We start from the raw sequence: 20751 nt of genomic DNA on the forward strand, positions 1-20751 counted from the left end.
TCAAGTACATATTCTGCCCGCTTCACCACAGAAAGGTTTTTCTTAAACTGCTTCCTCTTGTACAGTGTGGCGGGGGGAGCAAATATTAAATTGCAATGGCACCGTTCTACTCTAATGCTTGCTGACAATGCATGTTTTGGGAAGCTAGATAGGTAATATGTTACATAGCTATTTTGGTTCATATAAAACGTACACAAAAAAGGCAAAGGTTAGAAACAGCGCAAAGGCGATTAAATGCACTGCTAACTTACTAGCTAGTAGCATGCCCACCACTTGCTAACTATATAGACATCACGGCCGTTATCAAGCTAGCTTATCAACGTGCAAATTTAACATGCTATGGCAATATAGCTAGCTAAAGGCTTTTTATTTTTATTTACAAATGCCAGTCTTTTTCAACACATATAAATTAAGCATTATACTCCAAAATGTACGTAAAACCAAAAACCTATTATTTTAAGTAAAAATCATTGATTTTCAGGGCCTCCCGGGTGGCGCAGTGGTTAAGGGCGCTGTACTGCAGCGCCAGCTGTGCCACCAGAAACTCTGGTGGCAGGCCAGGCTCTGGTGGCAACCCGGGCTCTGTCGCAGCCCCTAGGGGCCAGTTACCCCATAGTAGGGGGGGCCGAGATGCCCCCACCAAACTCATCCAACATATTACTACTTTACTCAAAAATTATCTAAATTTTTCTCTGTAAACAAGCGGATTATTTCTCTTAAGGCTTTCCTACTTGTATATTTAAAAGACAATTATAGATCTAACTTCATTGGAATATATTTAGAACGAAAAATCTATATATATTTTTAAAAATATATACATTTACCACAAAATCGTTTTGTTTAAATATCTCCAAAAGTTATGATGAACATAGGACATTTTTTGCTGAGCACCAGGGAAAGTGTTGAGGAAATAAGTTGGTGAAATCTAGTTACCCCCTAGTACCCTACCATGTAATTTAGTTTTTTACAACATTAGAAATGTTCATGATAAAAGAAAATCTAAATGATTGATTTGACAAAATCCCAGGTGGAGGAAAAATATATTGTTGTCCATTTTTATGGGTTCCCTATGTACAGAACTGGCGACTCTTTCAAAAAATCTGTTTCTGCTGAATGTAAAACAATGGATACCTAACTGTTCAATAGTAGACTCTTGAACAGATAAATGGCTTTGTATACAAATAACACACACACACGCACACACATGCACATTATATGATTGTGAACAACGATGCGTGTTCTGCAGGGCTGGTGTCCCCCATCAGAAAGAAGTCAACACACACAGGAAACACTGAAGCGGAGAGAATAGAATAACACACAGACACACACAGACACAGAGAGAGAGACTAGCTAACCTACCCTCACTAGGAGGAAGTAGGAATAATCTGAAGGTGAGAGACAGGAGACAGCAACTTAATGAAGTCAGTATAGACAAACTGAGAACAGCAGTTCATCATGACAAGTCTTCGAAGAGTGTTCTTTAGCCTCTCTGGTGAGTTCATCATCATATCTACAAAACGTAAAGCTTATTTGAAGAACACTGGACATTGTTGCAGTTGCTAAACACATTTGATTTGCTGTTGCTTCTATTTTATTGTTCTCTGTGCTGAAGCAGCTAGTAACTAAAGGGCAGATCTGTGTCTGATGTGAACTTGTTGTCTCTCTCCAGCTGCTCTGTGGAGTGTATCTATTGCAGATGAGATCGTAGTATCAGGATATGAGGGAGGAGAAGCAGAGATCAGTTGCTCCTATGGCCATGGGTATGAGAATTACAAAAAGTACCTCTGTAATAGGGGCTGTGACAACTCTGATATTGTCATTGAAACTCAATTGGGAGTTCACCACACTAAGAAAGGCAGCTTTTCTCTGCATGATGACATAAAGAGAAGAGTCTTCACTGTGAATGTCACTAAACTGACCCTACAGCATGCTGGGATATACTGGTGCGCTGTGAGCAGATATGGGAAAGACATCTATACAGAAGTCAGACTGCAAGTAGTCAAAGGTAAGTTCCCTTTTTTATACATGTATTTAAAAAAATCATTTTACAGGAACATCAACACAAAAATGACGCAGGCACATTTAACAATTTCAAATCAACTCTAAAGACAGTTAGATACAGATAGCATTGACTAAACTCATGACAATTTACCAATGTTTACTGTGTATTTGTATGTAATATATCTAAAATCGCTTTGTCAAAAACGCTTTGTCAAAATGATTTCACATGAAATTTCCACGTTTTGCACGTAACATTTTATTTCACATGTGAAATTTCCCATATGTATTTTCACGTGATCACATGTGAAATTTCCCATATGTATTTTCACGTGATCACATGTGAAATTTCCCATATGTATTTTCACGTGATCACATGTGAAATTTCCCATATGGATTTTCACGTGATCACATGTGAATATTTTTCACATGAGATTTTACAGATGATGACCTGGAAACAGAAATGACTCATTAGGATGTCCCCAGAACATCACAAAATAATCACAGTGTTTTCAATGTACATATTTGACATACATGATTACATTGTGTGTGTTTATTTATACAGTAATTATTATTCAACATGTCCTCACCTGGGATTTAAACTCACAACCTCTTGGTTCACCGCATTCTGATATTCCTGCAACACCACCATGTTTGTGTCAATGACTGATTTTACCTGTATTCCTAGCCTTTGGACATCAGCTTTGCACAATACACTCAAGAAAAACTATTATATTTATCATAGTGATTCAGGAGTAACATTCAAGAGTAAATGACCAATCTGGCCCTCCTACCATCACGGTCACCTAATCATCCCCAGTTTACAATTGGCTCATTCATCCCCCCCCATTATCTCCTGTAACTATTCCCCAGGTCATTGCTGTAAATGAGAATGTGTTCTCAGTCAACTTACCTCAAATCAAATCAAAATCAAATCAAATTTTATTTGTCACATACACATGGTTAGCAGATGTTAATGCGAGTGTAGCGAAATGCTTGTGCTTCTAGTTCCGACAATGCAGTAATAACGAACAAGTAATCTAACTAACAATTCCAAAAAAACTACTGTCTTATACACAGTGTAAGGGGATAAAGAATATGTACATAAGGATATATGAATGAGTGATGGTACAGAGCAGCATAGGCAAGATACAGTAGATGATATTGAGTACAGTACATACATATGAGATGAGTATGTAAACCAAGTGGCATAGTTAAAGTGGCTAGTGATACATGTATTACATAAGGATGCAGTCGATGATATAGAGTACAGTATCAACGTATGCATATGAGATGAATAATGTAGGGTAAGTAACATTATATAAGGTAGCATTGTTTAAAGTGGCTAGTGATATATTTACATCATTTCCCATCAATTCCCATGATTAAAGTGGCTGGAGTAGAGTCAGTGTCATTGACAGTGTGTTGGCAGTAGCCACTCAATGTTAGTGGTGGCTGTTTAACAGTCTGATGGCCTTGAGATAGAAGCTGTTTTTCAGTCTCTCGGTCCCAGCTTTGATGCACCTGTACTGACCTCGCCTTCTGGATGACAGCGGGGTGAACAGGCAGTGGCTCGGGTGGTTGATGTCCTTGATGATCTTTATGGCCTTCCTGTAGCATCGGGTGGTGTAGGTGTCCTGGAGGGCAGGTAGTTTGCCCCCGGTGATGCGTTGTGCAGACCTCACTACCCTCTGGAGAGCCTTACGGTTGAGGGCGGTGCAGTTGCCATACCAGGCGGTGATACAGCCCGCCAGGATGCTCTCGATTGTGCATCTGTAGAAGTACCTGGTAAAATAAGGGTTAAATAACATTTTTAACATTTGAAATGTGTAGTTCCACATGCAAGAACATTCACATGTTTTGTTTCATGTTATCTTTACATGCTGTCACATGTTATCAAATTAACTTTAATTGTGGTAATGACTGGAGCGGATTAATTGGAAGGGTATCAAATACATGGTTTCCACGTGCTTGAAGCTCCGTTCCAGGCATTATTATGGGCCGTCCTCCCCTCAGCAGCCTCCACTGATGTACTCATATTGACTGAATTCATATTAGATATTTTCTGATCTCATTCTGATTTTTCCACAAGAAACAACAACGCCTCTGTCTCCATCTCCAATGACCCTAGTCACCACCGTGACCTCAGTGACCTCTACATCATCATTATCATCAGCATCAACATCATCATCACTAATGCCACCTTCATCAGCAGGCTTCACCAACAGTACAGTAACACTGCATCATTCAGACACTATTCCATTAGAACACTAGCGGTTATAATTTGTGTTGATGTGTTACCTGTTAATTGATGGTAGCTGTGCTTGTTGGTTCCCTGTGTTCTAGGGACCTATGTGTTTATTGCGTTCACTGTGATGACTTTTTCTGTGAGTCTGTCTGTGTTGATGTTGGCACTCATCATAATATACAGATGCAAGAGGATCCAGGGTGAGTAACAATCTCTGTCTCTCTCTCTCATTTCTCTCTCTTTTCTCTCTGTTCTTCTCTCTCCTGCTCTCTGTCTGTTCTCTCTCTCTCTTTTCTCTCTCTCTGTCTCTCTCTTTCTCTCTGTTTCTCTCTCTCGCTCCCCTGCTCTCTCTCTGTTTCTCTCTTTCTCTCTCTCTCTCTCTCTCTCTCTTTCTCTCTGTTTCTCTGTCTCTCTCCCCTGCTCTCTCTCTCTCCCCTGCTCTCTCTCTCTCTCTCTCTATCTGAATGTGTATGTTATGTGTTCATCAGGGTCTGCAGAACCACACAGAGAAACAGGGCTGTCTGAGTCGGTGTATGAGGTGAGGGCTTTTTCTCTACTCTGTCCACTCTATACATGCTACTCTATCCACAACCTTGATCTGATTACTATCTGCTCCTAAGGCTGACACACTAACCACAGTCTCTTGATTCAGTCTTTTGAGTAGATATGCCCATGTAACTTTGTTTCCCCTTTCCCTCTCTTTAGGATGTTTATGAGAATACAGAAGCTGTGTGTGTGAATGTGAAACTGGCTTCCTGTAAGAAACAATACTCCTCCCAACCTTATGAGGATGTTGATGATGATGACGACGCCCAACAGGAGTCTGTCTATCAAGACATCACACCTTATGACAACATCTATCAAAGCCTCAATATCACTACCACAGACGGACACTGAGTGTGTGTGTGTGTGTGTGTGTTTTTGTGTGTGTGTGTGTGTGTGTGTAATAGTAGTAAGGTAGTGCTAAATGATGATGCAGTGGCATATGAGTTTCAGAGGGGGATGCTGTTTTTTTTGTCAAATAATAAGAGGAATGGCTGCTCAACTGAGAATAATATAAGACAGGCTGATTGGACATTGAATGTGTGTGATTAGTGAGAACTGACAAGTTACCAAGTTGCGCAGGGGCAGACTGGCCACTTGACATTTCTGGCAAATGCCCGATGGCCTGGTCCATTTTTTGCCTTGTGGCCTGTCATTATCTGGCTAATAATAGGGTCCTCAAGGAAGAAAATGGGCCGGTGGGTTAGAAATGCCAGCGCCGATTTCTGGTCCCAGTCTGCCCCTGCACGCACACACTTTGAACAATTAAAATCAAATCAAATCAAATTTTATTTGTCACATACACATGGTTAGCAGATGTTAATGCGAGTGTAGCGAAATGCTTGTGCTTCTAGTTCTGACAATGCAGTAATAACCAACAAGTAATCTAACTAACAATTCCAAAACTACTGTCTTATACACAGTGTAAGGGGATAAAGAATATGTACATAAGGATATATGAATGAGTGATGGTACAGAGCAGCATAGGCAAGATACAGTAGCTGATATCGAGTACAGTATATACATATGAGATGAGTATGTAAACAAAGTGGCATAGTTAAAGTGGCTAGTGATACATGTATTACATAAGGATGCAGTTGATGATATAGAGTACAGTATATACGTATGCATATGAGATGAATAATGTAGGGTATATAAACATTATATAAGGTAGCATTGTTTAAAGTGGCTAGTGATATATTTACATCATTTCCCATCAATTCCCATTATTAAAGTGCCCTCTCCACTACTGTCCGGTCGACGTGGATAGGGGGTGCTCCCTCTGCTGTTTCCTGAAGTCCACGATCATCTCCTTAGTTTTGTTGACATTGAGTGTGAGGTTGTTTTCTTGTCACCACACTTGTTGTTGTTGGTAATCAAGCCTACCACTGTAGTGCCGTCCGCAAACCACGCAGTCGTGGGTGAACAGGGAGTACAGGAGAGGGCTCAGAACACACCCTTGTCCCCAGTGTTGAGGATCAGCAGGGTGAAGATGTTGTTACCAACCCTCACCACCTAGGGGCGGCCCGTCAGGAAGTCCAGTACCCAGTTGCACAGGGCGGGGTCGAGGGCAGAGGGCCGTGTCAGTGGCACTGTATTGTCCTCAAAGCGAGCAAAAAATGTATTTAGTCTGTCTGGGAGCAAGACATCCTGGTCCGCGACGGTGCTGGTTTGGTTTTTGTAATCCGTGATTGACTGTAGACCCTGCCACATACCTCTTGTGTCTGAGCCATTGAATTGCGACTCTACTTTGTCTCTATACTGACGCTTAGCTTGTTTGATTGCCTTGCGGAGGGAATAGCTACACTGTTTGTATTCAGTCATGTTTCCGGTCACCTTGCCCTGGTTGAAAGCAGTGGTTCGCGCGAATGCTGCCATCAATCTGCAGTTTCTGGTTTGGGAATGTTTTAATCGTTGCTGTGGGTATAACATCGCCAATGCACTTTCTAATGAACTCGCTCACCCAATCAGCATATTTGTCAATGTTGTTGTTGGACGCAATGCGGAACATATCCCAATCCACATCCCAATCCACGTGATCGAAGCAGTCTTGAAGCATGGAATCAGATTGGTCGGCATTGAACAGGCCTGAGCGCGGGAGGTTCTTGTTTTAGTCTCTGTCTGTAGGCTGGAAGCAACAAAATGGAGTTGTGGTCAGCTTTTCCGAAAGGAGGCCGGGGGAGGGCCTTATATGCATAGCGGAAGTTAGACTAACAATGATCCAGGGTTTTACCAGCCCTGGTTGCGCAATCGATATGCTGATAGAATTTAGGGAGTCTTGTTTTCAGATTAGCCTTGTTAAAATCCCCAGCTACATGAATGCAGCCTCAGGATATGTGGTTTCCAGTTTACATAGAGTCAAATAAAGTTAGTTCAGGGCCATCGATGTGTCTGCTTGGGGGGGAATACATACGGCTGTGATTATAATCAAAGAGAATTCTCTTGGTAGATAATGCGGTCGATTTGATTGTGAGGAATTCTAAGTCAGGTAAACACGAAGGACTTGAGTTCCTGTATGTTGTTATGATCACACCACGTCTCGTTAATCATAAGGCATACACCCCCGCCCTTCTTCTTACCAGAAAGATGCTTGTTTCTGTCGGCGCAATGCGTGAAGAAACCAGCTGGCTGCACCGACTCCGATAGCGTCTCTCGATTGAGCCATGTTTCCGTGAAGCAAAGAACGTTACAGTCTCTGATGTCTCTCTGGAATGCTACCCTTGCACGGATTTCATCAACCTTGTTGTCAAGAGACTGGACATTGGCGAGTAGTATGCTAGGGAGTGGTGTGCGATGTGCCCGTCTCCGGAGCCTGACCAGAAGACCGCTTCGTTTGCCCCTTTTACGGCGTCGTTGTTTTGGGTCGCCGGCTGGGATCCGATCCATTGTCCTGGGTGGAAGGCAAAACACAGGATCCGCTTCGGGAAAGTCATATTCCTGGTCGTAATGATGGTGAGTTGACGTTGCTCTTATATTCGGTAGTTCCTCCCGACTGTATGTAATGAAACCCAAGATTACCTGGGGTACCAATGTAAGAAATAACACGTAACACGTTCCTAGGAACGCGAAGCGAGGCGGCCATCTCTGTCGGCACCGGAAGTAGGTCAAAGTACAAAGGGTCCATACATTGTGTTCTATACATGGTGTTCTATTCATGGTGTTCTATAAATGGTGTTCTATAGATTGTGTTCTATACATGGAGTTCTATTCATGGTGTTCTATAAATGGTGTTCTATAAATTATGTTCTATAGATTGTGTTCTATACATGGAGTTCTATTCATGGTGTTCTATTCATGGTGTTCTATAAATGGTGTTCTATAGATTGTGTTCTATAGATTGTGTTATATACATGGTGTTCTATAAACGGTGTGCTATACATTGTGTTCTATACATTGTGTTTAATACATGGTGTTCTATTCATGGTGTTCTATAAATGGTGTTCAATAGATTGTGTTATATAGATTGTGTTCTATAGATTGTGTTATATACATGGTGTTCTATAAACGGTGTGCTATACATTGTGTTCTATACATTGTGTTTAATACATGGTGTTCTATTCATGGTGTTCTATAAATGGTGTTCAATAGATTGTGTTATCTAGATTGTGTTCTATACATTGTGTTTAATACATGGTGTTCTATTCATGGTGTTCTATAAATGGTGTTCAATAGATTGTGTTATATAGATTGTGTTCTATACATTGTGTTTAATACATGGTGTTCTATTCATGGTGTTCTATAAATGGTGTTCAATAGATTGTGTTATATAGATTGTGTTCTATATAAACGGTGTGCTATACATTGTGTTCTATAAATGGTGTTCTATAGATTGTGTTCTATACATGGTTTTCTATTCATGGTGTTCTATAAATGGTGTTCTATAAATGGTGTTCTATTGTTTGTGTTCTATAGATTGTGCTATATACATGGTGTTCTATAAACGGTGTGCTATACATTGTGTTCTATACATTGTGTTCTATACATGGTGTTCTATAAAACACATTTTACAGGCCTTTCTCCATCCATGCCAATTAAAGCACGGCCCGTATTAAATATATAAGCATTATCATTAAAAAAGAGCATTTAACCCTTAGCTGAGCAGTGTACTGTGCTAGCTTCTTAAAATACACAGAAAATATTTTGTTCCATTGTAAAAGTGTGGGATATTCCCACTGTCCTCTCTGTTACAGCGCTGGTCTGACTAGCTCTGGAAAGGTATGCTGTGGCTGTTGCAGTGGGCTCTCTGGTCCCCTTCGCTTGACCATAAATGTGCCCCCCAACCCCAATTTCCCTTGAAAAGCGTAACTCAACTTCTAAACTTTCATATTTCTTTGGGTTCAAAGCAGTGTGCAGCAACACTTGCAGATGTGATAGAGAGAAGAAAAAGAAAAACCCTTCTGTTTCAGACCTTGAAAGGAAATGTCTCGCTGCTGCGCCTTCTTCACGATGCTGTCTGTGTGAGTGGACCAATTCAGTTTGTCTGTGATGTATATGCCGAGGAACTTAAAACTTGCTACCCTCTCCACTACTGTTCCATCGATGTGGATAGGGGGGTGTTCCCTCTGCTGTTTCCTGAAGTCCACAATCATCTCCTTAGTTTTGTTGACGTTGAGTGTGAGCTAATTTTCCTGACACCACACTCCGAGGGCCCTCACCTCCTCCCTGTAGGCCGTCTCGTCGTTGTTGGTAATCAAGCCTACCACTGTCGTGTCGTCCGCAAACTTGATGATTGAGTTGGAGGCGTGCGTGGCCACGCAGTCGTGGGTGAACAGGGAGTACAGGAGAGGGCTCAGAACGCACCCTTGTGGGGCCCCAGTGTTGAGGATCAGCGGGGAGGAGATGTTGTTGCCTACCCTCACCACCTGGGGGCGGCCCGTCAGGAAGTCCAGTACCCAGTTGCACAGGGCGGGGTCGAGACCCAGGGTCTCGAGCTTGATGACGAGCTTGGAGGGTACTATGGTGTTGAATGCCGAGCTGTAGTCGATGAACAGCATTCTCACATAGGTATTCCTCTTGTCCAGATGGGTTAGGGCAGTGTGCAGTGTGGTTGAGATTGCATCGTCTGTGTACCTATTTGGGCGGTAAGCAAATTGGAGTGGGTCTAGGGTGTCAGGTAGGGTGGAGGTGATATGGTCCTTGACTAGTCTCTCAAAGCACTTCATGATGACGGATGTGAGTGCTACGGGGCGGTAGTCGTTTAGCTCAGTTACCTTAGCTTTCTTGGGAACAGGAACAATGGTGGCCCTCTTGAAGCATGTGGGAACAGCAGACTGGTATAGGGATTGATTGAATATGTCCGTAAACACACCGGCCAGCTGGTCTGCGCATGCTCTGAGGGCGCGGCTGGGGATGCCTTCTGGGCCTGCAGCCTTGCGAGGGTTAACACGTTTAAATGTCTTACTCACCTCGGCTGCAGTGAAGGAGAGACCGCATGTTTTCATTGCAGGCCGTGTCAGTGGCACTGTATTGTCCTCAAAGCGGGCAAAAAAGTTATTTAGTCTGCCTGGGAGCAAGACATCCTGGTCCGTGACTGGCCTGGATTTCTTCCTGTAGTCCGTGATTGACTGTAGACCCTGCCACATGCCTCTTGTGTCTGAGCCGTTGAATTGAGATTCTACTTTGTCTCTGTACTGACGCTTAGCTTGTTTAATAGCCTTGGGGAGGGAATAGCTGCACTGTTTGTATTCAGTCATGTCACCAGACACCTTGCCCTGATTAAAAGCAGTGGTTCGCGCTTTCAGTTTCACACGAATGCTGCCATCAATCCACGGTTTCTGGTTAGGGAATGTTTTAATCGTTGCTATGGGAACGACATCTTCAACGCACGTTCTAATGAACTCGCACACCGAATCAGCGTATTCGTCAATGTTGTTGTCTGACGCAATACGAAACATCTCCCAGTCCACGTTATGGAAGCAGTCTTGGAGTGTGGAGTCAGCTTGGTCAGACGAGCGTTGGACAGACCTCAGCGTGGGAGCTTCTTGTTTTAGTTTCTGTCTGTAGGCAGGGATCAACAAAATGGAGTCGTGGTCAGCTTTTCCGAAAGGGGGGCGGGGCATGGCCTTATATGCGTCGCGGAAGTTAGAGTAACAATGATCCAAGGTCTTTCCACCCCTGGTTGCGCAATCGATATGCTGATAAAATTTAGGGAGTCTTGTTTTCAGATTAGCCTTGTTAAAATCCCCAGCTACAATGAATGCAGCCTCCGGATAAATCGTTTCCAGTTTGCAGAGAGTTAAATAAAGTTCGTTCAGAGCCATCGATGTGTCTGCTTGGGGGATATATACGGCTGTGATTATAATCGAAGAGAATTCTCTTGGTAGATAATGCGGTCTACATTTGATTGTGAGGAATTCTAAATCAGGTGAACAGAAGGATTTGAGTTCCTGTATGTTTCTTTCATCACACCATGTCACGTTAGTCATAAGGCATACGCCCCCGCCCCTCTTCTTACCAGAAAGATGTTTGTTTCTGTCGGCGCGATGCGTGGAGAAACCCGCTGGCTGCACCGCCTCGGATAGAGTCTCTCCAGTGAGCCATGTTTCCGTGAAGCATAGAACGTTACAGTCTCTGATGTCCCTCTGGAATGCTATCCTTGCTCGGATTTCATCAACCTTGTTGTCAAGAGACTGGACATTGGCAAGAAGAATGCTAGGGAGTGGTGCACGGTGTGCCCGTCTCCGGAGTCTGACCAGAAGACCGCCTCGTTTCCCTCTTTTTCGGAGTCGTTTTTTTGGGTCGCTGCATGGAATCCACTCCGTTGTCCTGTTTGTAAGGCAGAACACAGGATCCGCGTCACGAAAAACATATTCTTGGTCGTACTGATGGTGAGTTGACGCTGATCTTATATTCAGTAGTTCTTCTCGACTGTATGTAATGAAACCTAAGATGACCTGGGGTACTAATGTAAGAAATAACACGTAAAAAAAAACAAAAAACTGCATAGTTTCCTAGGAACGCGAAGCGAGGCGGCCATCTCTGTCGGCGCCGGAAGTAAGCCGGAAGTACATGTATTCTGAATTAAACTTATTGAATGCCAATATTGTGTAGTATACCTTGATTAATGGTGAAAGACCTGTATAGGTGTCTGGCCTACTAATTTACTTCAGAGATAATGTGTTTGATTTTTAGGCTGATATTGTTAAAAATCCTTGTGAAAGAATAATATACATTTTAAAAACAAAATTGCAAGACCGGATGCATTTTTTTTATACTAAAAAGAGCCGAGTTTGGTTCAGGAGCAGGGTAAGATCCATATACTGCATATGGTAGGAGCAGGGAAACACATTGAGCTGTAGATGGCAGCAATGCGCCTGGTTTAACCTGCTGGTTTCCTTTTTTCCCCCGAAGAAGGATCGAAACGTCATTTCCTTATTCAGGATGAAGAACCAGAGACACTTTTGAGGAGATGGGAAATTCTATTGACATCAATTGTCCGCACGGTGCATTTTGGGCGATATCACTCCTTCACGGAGTAAATGGGACTTAATTGGACGCTGTTTCAAAAAAGCATGAAATAGCATGAATTGCGTGAGCAACAGGTACACAATTACACATATTTTTCGAGATATTAGATATTTAACTTGTTCTCTATAATATCGTGTCGCTTTGAAATTCCGTTATTTTGAGGAAAATAGACAAGTTTCTCGACTCAAACTCTTGACTTTTTAGAAGGGATTGCTTGACGAATAGCCTAGCAACTGCGTGACGCAGTAGAACAACCTGAACGCGATTGGTCAATAGTCTGCTGGGCGGTGCTTTACACGTTGCTCCAGTCATTTCCGGCTAGGTTTCTTCTCTCTTCCTTTTCTAATATCTCTGGAACAACGCAAAGCAGAATTTGCTCTACAGCTCTCGTAAAATCCCTGTCATTTAGCAAGAAATCTGTTCATTAGTGACATTAACTCTATTTGGCTTAAGATAACACATCTAAACGGTTTCATTATCGTGTCTAATTCGGGAAACGATAAAAGGAGACTGTTTGTCGTCGTAAACGTGTTGCTAGCTAAGATTATTGCTCGACATCTGACTGTCAAAGACTGAAACTCTGGGCTGCTGTCATGGATCAAATAGGGATCACTGCAGAAGGACCAAAGGTGAGTTAGTTTGCTAACTTAGTCCGACATTCTTGACATGTAATATGGCCCTTGCGAAAACCGAGCCTTAAAAGGCTCGTCTTGGGGAGGACAGATTAACGTGACCTAAATTAGTTTTAAATAATGTTACAGCTACACATTAATCGATCTACTGTAGCGCTAATTCACATTCGTATCCATCAACAGCCAAATCTGATAGCGACGAGCCAACAGGCTGACATGCTTCAAACGTTGGTTAATTCAGAATAAGTAACTAAGGTATTAGCTAGCAAGCTATATTAATGTTGGACATGTCGCGGCATGTCCCTGGCATGGCTTTTTTGATTGACAGGATGGCTAACGTGTGTGTATAGTTCGCTTAGATTGTCAACTAATTGGTTAACTACCGCTTTATTCAAGTAGTTATTCAAGCACATAACGAGTACATCGATATGTTAGCAAAGGGAAGCATCATGTTGGACTGTATTGCTATTAGCTCATTTGAATATATGGTCCTTCAGAGTCCATGGGGCGCCACCACTACCAAGGCGGTGTCACCCTGTTCCCTCGCTGACGTCATGAGCGAGCAGCTGGCAAAGCAACTGGATGAGGAAAGCAATGCTTTCCCTGATTCCCCAGAGTAAGTACCATAATAATAATAATATCATCAATATCCCTATCCCTTACACCACCTTGTCTGTGTTGTCGATTCACGTTAACCAATCTGTAAATAGCACACCCAACTTCCTCATCCCTATACTATTACTTACCCTCTCTACTTGCACATCATCATCTGCACATCTATCACTCCAGTGTTAATGCTAAATTGTAATTATTTACCTCTATGGCCTATTTACATTTGCACACACTGTACATAGATTTTTCTATTGTGTTATTGACTGTATGTTTGTTTATGTGTAATGCTGTTTTGTCGCACTGCTTTGCTTTATCTTGGCCAGGTCGCAGTTGTAAATGACAACTTGTTCTCAACTGACCTACCTGGTTAAATAAAGGTGAAATAAAATAAAAACTTGAAAGGATATGTTCTCACCCTCTTGTCTAGCCGTTGTAGGCACTTCAGTGTCAATTTAAACTAGCACCACACTCACATTAGGTTATTGTGTGGGTGTAGGACGGCATGTTCATGTCCAATATCCTATGTGTTCTAGTGTCAATGCTGCTCTGGATGCCGGTGAGGAGCCAGAAACGGACTGTGATCTGATGCTGGCTCAGATGCTGCAGATGCAGTTTGACAAGGAGTTTGACACCCAGCTGCGCACGGAAGAAAAAAAATTAAACGGGGATAGCAAACGTAAGCCTATGAACATGTCTGGTATTAGAACAATACATTAGATACTGAACGGAATAAAACAGACTGAAACGGTGTGAGAACACCTCATTTTTAGTTTTCCATGTCAAAACCTTTTCAAGTGTTTTGTACCCTAGTAAACATGACCAGGTTTCTAGAATGTGTAAAAAAGAATGAACAGTAGTGGCGTTATGAAGAATTTGAGAGATGATTGTTCTTTACTGTTGCAGTGTCCATCTCCTTTGAGAACTATCGCATGGTGCACCCTTACGAGGATAGCGACAGCTCCGAGGATGAAGTTGATTGGCAAGACACTCGCCACGACCCCTACAAAGCCGGTAATGTCCATCCCTTTATAATTTTACCCCATATATCAGTATTGACGCTAGGTCCAATACATCTACTTTATACTTGTAACAGGCCAACATCTTCCTGCATAAAATATTGGTTGCTGTTGATTGGTGGTTGTTTTATGTTAAAGCAATAGTTAAACTTACTACATTAACCCTTTTTTCCTATTTTTTCTAAACGTGTTCCAGATAAGCCCACGACAACTCCAAGAAAAGGCTTTACTGGGAAAGGCAAGAACATCACTACTAAGCACGATGAGGTTGTGTGTGGCAGGAAGAATACTGCACGCATGGACAATGTAAGAGTGATAAGAAGTTCACCTTTTTCCTTGGTTCAGCATCATTCAATAGACAGACACATTGGGGAAATTGTATGAGTAGTAATTAGCATTTATCTCCATTTAGCTTTGAAATGTGTGGCTTAATTTGTGTACACACTAATGTGAACATATCCCAAACTGTCAGCCTTTTTGTAATCTCCCTCTGTCCTGTCCTCCCAGTTTGCCCCAGAGATCAATGTGGGAGATGGGCTTGGCATGGACCTGAAGCTCTCTAACCAGGTGTACAACTCCCTGAAGCAACACTGCCACTCCGAGCAGCGTCGCAGTGCCCGACTGCATGACAAGAAGGAGCACTCCACTGCTGTGAGTCTATGCAAAAGGAGGAATTGACAATAGAAATAAGAATTTGAAAATGACAACAAAATGGCCTCATGCCATGTTCAGATCTGTATAGTATTTTAATATATTTGAATTCCGTCATGATTATCCACTTCTGCTTTCTTTTCTGTACTTTTCTCCCTTTTTTTCATTCACAGGAACAAGCAGTGGACCCAAGGACCCGTCTGCTCATGTACAAAATGGTGAACGCAGGCGTTCTGGAGAACATCAACGGCTGCATCAGCACTGGAAAGGAGTCTGTGGTGTTCCACGCAGATGGGGGAAGGTGAGGGTGACATCATGACACATTGTGTTTCGCAAGAACCCACACCTTGAATTGACTGACCAAAGGTTGATCGACCTAAGGCGTCTATCACCTGGCCTGATGAGCCAGATCAGGAACTTTCATTGCCTGAAGTTACGTCATGACATTTACATTGTCAATGATTATGTCATGACAGAGACACTATAGCAGTATATTTATTTGCCATATTTCAGTAGCCATAGTTGTAGTATTTAACAGTTTTTGTATAGAACTGCCCCCCCCCCTAAATGTCTGTTAATTAAGTTGTAGTTGGTTTCTAAGGTTTTCCCATACTGTTGTTTTTTTCTCCCAGCATGGAGGAGAAGGCTGTCCCAGATGAGTGTGTACTCAAGGTCTTCAAGACCACACTCAATGAGTTCAAGAACCGCGACAAGTACATCAAGGACGACTACCGCTTCAAGGAACGCTTCAGCAAGCTGAATCCCCGCAAGATCATCCGCCTCTGGGCTGAGAAAGAGATGCACAACCTGGCTCGGTGTGTGGTGGTGATGTCACTTAAATGGAGCAACACCAATTCACCTCATTTATCTAAAAACTTGGTTCAAATAACTTTATTTTATTTTTTTATATCAGTTTCCAATGCTCCAACTGTGTTATGGCTCACTCTCTTCCCCACTCCATCAGTATGAAAAAGGCTGACATCCCATGCCCCGAGGTGGTGATTCTGAAGAAGCACATCCTGGTGATGTCGTTCATTGGCAAGGACCATGTGCCGGCTCCCAAACTGAAAGAAGCCATGTTGGGCTCTGAGGACATGAACAGGGCCTACTACCAAGTTCTTCATGTGAGTGCAGCTGCTGTGCCGCCATGCACTAATGTAGACGTTACTTATGTTGTGTATTTACGTACCTCATAGTAATATCTGGTTGTGCGCACTAGTTTCAAAGAGATGAGTATCTGACTGAGAAGTATAATTCTGGGTTATTATGACCCCTGGGTGTGTCTGTCCTTGCAGATGATGCAGCAGTTGTATCATGAGTGTAACCTCGTCCACGCCGACCTGAGCGAATACAACATGCTGTGGCATCAGGGGAAGGTAGGCTATTTATCATGTTTGTCTAAACTTTATTTATCCAGGTGGGTCAGTCTACACCTTATTTTTATACCTGATTCCTCATGGTTAATTTCAACTGGAAATTCTGGCATGAGATTTTACCTTCATTCAGCATGAATGATTTAATCATCTTGTTTTATGTAGGTTTGGCTAATTGATGTAAGTCAGTCCATTGAGCCCAATCACCCTCATGGCCTTGAGTTCCTGTTCAGGGACTGCAGGAACGTGGCTACGGTAAGTTAGCTCACAGTGATGCAAGTACTGTAGGTTTAAATTGCCTGCTACTTCCAGCTCAAAGTAAACACGGACTAAAGTCCTGATTTGCACAACAAGCTCTGTCTCACTGCAGCATTCATGTGCGTTCATGTTCTCCAAATTTCGAAGTGTTTTTGTTGCTTCTGCTCTCATTTCCATTTCTTCAAACGTCAAATCCTGAAGTTAAGGCTTGAGTTTAGTCGCTCATTCTGAATGGTTACGGGTTGGGTTCAGGTACAGGATGTATATATACAGGATGAGGTCCTGTATATTTAGCTGCCACACCTCAAAACATACGATGCGTGTTGGTGGAAACTAGGCGAAAGTCAAAACATGTCCACTATTCTTACATCAGGTTTTGTATCAGTGACACGCTGGTGGTTTTAATAACAAGATATCGTTTTTATCTCGTCTCTGCAGTTCTTCCAGAAGGGCGGGGTGTCGGAAGCCATGAATGTGTACGAGCTCTTCAACGTCGTGTCTGGGCTGCAGCTCAGCGGTGACAGCGAGGCAGACTTCCTTGCCCAGGTCAGAAAACATTGAGGTCCCTATGAGGGTATTATTTCTCTGTTGGAGATTCATGTAGTTGCATTGAATTTACAGAACTAAGTTTAACAGGAAGTTTAAAGTGGGCTCTTGTCTTAACTAGAGTCCCACACACAAAAAGATCTATCATGCACTGAATGCCTTTTTGGGGTGGGGAATGTTTATACTAAACTGAAGAAAAATATAAACACAACATGCAACAATTTCAAAGATTTTACTTACAGTTCATATAAGGAAATCAGTCAATTGAAATAAATTCATTAGACCCTGATATATGGATTTCACATGTCTGTGAATACAGATATACATCTGTTGGTCACAGATACTATTTATTTTAAAAAGGTAGGAGAAGATCAGAAAACCAGTCAGTATCTGGTGTGACCACCATTTGCTGTATGCTGCACTACACATCTCATACGCAAAGAGTTAATCAGGCTGTTGATTGTGGCCTGTGGAATGTTGACCCACTCTAATTCAATGGCTGTGCGAAGTTGCTGGATATTGGAGGGAACTGGAACACGCTGTCGTACATGTCGATCCAGAGCATCCCAAACATGCTCAGTGGGTAACATGTCTGGTGAGTATGCAGGCCATGGAAGAACTGGGATATTTTCAGCTTCTAGGAATTGTGTACAGATCCTTGCGTTATGAGGCCGTGCATTATCATGCTGAAAATTTGAGGTGATGGCGACGGATGAATGGCACGACAATGGGCCTCAGGATCTCATCACGATATCTTTGTGCATTAAAATTGCCATTGATAAAATGCAATTATGTTTGTTGTCTGTAGCTTATGCCTGCCCATACCATAACCCCACTGCCACCATGGGACACTCTGTTCACAACTTTGACATCAGCAAACCACTTGCCCACACGATGCCAAACACGCTCTCTGTCACCTGTCCAGTACAATTGAAATTGTGACTCATCCATGAAGAGCACACCTCCAGCGTGCCAGTGGCCATCGAAGGTGAGCATTTGCCCACTGAAGTCGGTTATGACATCGAACTGCAGTCAGTTCAAGAGACCCTGGTGAGGATGACGATCACCAGATTAGCTTCCCTGAAATGGTCTCTAATAGTTTGGGCAGAAATTCTTCAGTTGTGCAAACCCACAGTTTAATCAGCTGTCCAGGTGGCTGGTCTCAGATGGTCCCGCATAAGAAGAAGCCGGATGTGGAGGCCCTGGGCTGGCGTGGTTACAGGTGGTCTACGGTTGTGAGGCCGGTTGGACGCACTGCCAAATTCTTTAAAACAATGTTGGAGGTGGCTTATGGTAGAGAAATTAACATTAACTTCTCTGGCATCATCTCTGGTGGATGTTCCTGCAGTCAGCATGTCAATTGCAAGGTCCCTCAACTTGAGACATCTGTGGCATTGTGGAGTGTGACTAAACTGCACATTTTAGTGGCCATTTATTGTCCCCAGCACAAGGTGCACCTGTGTAATGATCATGTTGTTTAATCAGCTTCTTGATATGCCACACCTGTCAGGTGGATGGATTGTCTTAGCAAATGAGAAATGCATACTAACAGGGATGTGCACAATTTGTTAGAAATTTACTTTTTGTGCGTATTGAACATTTCTGGGATATTTTATTTCAGCTCATGAAACATGGGGCCAACACTATTGACCCTAATCCATCAAATTGTATAGATATAGAGCGCTTTTTGTCAAAGTGCTTACCAGAAACCGGGGATTATAGTATTAACTTTCATACAGTGGTTAACTACCTGTATGCACATAATTTAGTTGATGGGTTACTTTCCTCTACGTCTATGTGATTTTTGTATTAACACTGTCCTCACTTGTCGTTTTATAGATCGAGGCACTGGAGAAGATGAATGAAGACCATGTGCAGAGAAGGGGCAAGAAAACCTACTCCAGCACCAGCGATGGAGGGCCTCCCCTATTACACCACGAGGATGATTAACGATGAGATGTTAGACACCATGATTAGCTCCATGGATCCTGTTCAGTTGATTCTGTTTGAGAGAATGGGCGAGTAAACCCCCACCCAAAGGTCTTTCATCACAATGAGGGACACAAGGTCGAAAGGTCACTGCATCCCAAGATGCTACGCTGGGGGCAGTGGGCTGAAAAGCCTCCCATACACCTCCATGAAATGTCAACATCTCATTCCATTACTACGTTTGTAGATGGAATGGATGGGGACGTCTAAGGGGGACATGACGGATGCATCTACATGCGTACACAATTATTGCTTTTAAAAAAATTAGATGGTATTCAGCATTCATGACATGAAGTTATCTTCACAGGTGAACTGGGCTCGAATGAAAAGAGCTTTGCGTTATATGAATGGAACAAATTGCAATCCAACATTTGGTGAAGAGCCCTAGTTTGTGTCAGTTAATATTTTAATCATGAAAGGTGCAGTCATGAATGAGGACACAATGAATTGTTTTTCATTGGCACCAAGATGCATTGAGGTCCATTGATCGTACAAGGGAGCTGTGTTTTCTGTGATCTCCAACTTCAATATAATGGTGGAAATAAATGGCATAAATTTTAGTTCAGCTTTGTCATTCATTTTCCTTTGCTCTGGACAAATCGAGCAGCAGCAGCTTGACAGGAGACACCAAACTGCTCTTAAACTAGGAGTTATAAAACAATACAAGCAATCTATATGTAACTATAACATGTTGATATTAATCAGTCAGCCAGTCCAACTTGTATAAAAGCCTGCAGAAACCACCTATATCTTGTTTGAGTGTTTGATTTCAGTTTGACAATCGACTTTTATTTTTAAAGTAGCGTTTAGCCGCATGTTGGAAACTCAAATGTCTAACTTGCTAACCCTAGGCGGAAGAGTCGGATCCCGAGTTTCCCACCAGGGAGGTACTAGAATCAACACATAGGAAGGAAGCTTTACGCAAATAATTTACTTTAAACTCGGAGGTCCCGAGTTTTCGACACGATATGAACGCAGCATTCCCAGAAACAGCATTTACCAAAGATTATAACTAAACCAAGATAGACCACAGTCTGTAGTTTCCTATGTGAACAAATGTGTCATTTTGGGCAGAACAAGGAGGAGGCATCTGTATATTTCCGTTAGGGAACGCCTACTTTGTGAAGTGCGCGTGTGCAATAACTCAATTCGCCTTAGCACTCCTAAATAACGCAATATAAAAAGTGTTTTGGCAAAGGGTAAAGTCTACTAAACTTATTCCAATCAGTTCATAACATATTTTCGTTTTAGTAACCGAAAACTGTATTGAGATCAAATGTTTTGTTGATGAGAAAATGTGCAGAATGTCGGTCAAAATCCATCTCCTCCCGCTGTCGGCCACTGGGCTGTAGTGAGTGGACACGCCAAGTTTAAAGATTTATACATCCGGTGAAATATATGTCATTGTTCTATGTGGC

The 20751-nt window shown here is 42.5% G+C and overlaps 2 protein-coding genes across 2 annotated transcripts; both read left to right on the top strand.

The window, feature by feature from the left end:
• Positions 1-1333: 1333 nt before the first annotated feature.
• LOC121839572 (CMRF35-like molecule 1) lies at positions 1334-5143 on the top strand. Its single transcript, XM_042298635.1, has 6 exons — positions 1334-1492; positions 1670-2005; positions 4091-4225; positions 4345-4446; positions 4735-4784; positions 4952-5143. The coding sequence occupies exons 1-6, from the start codon at positions 1456-1458 to the stop codon at positions 5141-5143; spliced, it is 852 nt and encodes a 283-aa protein (XP_042154569.1). The 5' UTR covers positions 1334-1455.
• A 7438-nt stretch (positions 5144-12581) lies between these two features.
• On the top strand, positions 12582-19893 carry riok3 (RIO kinase 3 (yeast)). The gene is made up of 13 exons (XM_024399880.2): positions 12582-12885; positions 13386-13504; positions 14034-14176; positions 14404-14511; positions 14713-14822; positions 15024-15167; positions 15341-15468; positions 15800-15982; positions 16132-16291; positions 16463-16543; positions 16706-16795; positions 17237-17344; positions 19184-19893. The coding sequence occupies exons 1-13, from the start codon at positions 12850-12852 to the stop codon at positions 19292-19294; spliced, it is 1521 nt and encodes a 506-aa protein (XP_024255648.1). The 5' UTR covers positions 12582-12849; the 3' UTR covers positions 19295-19893.
• Positions 19894-20751: the final 858 nt, after the last annotated feature.

Source organism: Oncorhynchus tshawytscha, linkage group LG16 (assembly GCF_018296145.1).
Source record: "Oncorhynchus tshawytscha isolate Ot180627B linkage group LG16, Otsh_v2.0, whole genome shotgun sequence".
Taxonomy (NCBI): domain Eukaryota; kingdom Metazoa; phylum Chordata; class Actinopteri; order Salmoniformes; family Salmonidae; genus Oncorhynchus; species Oncorhynchus tshawytscha.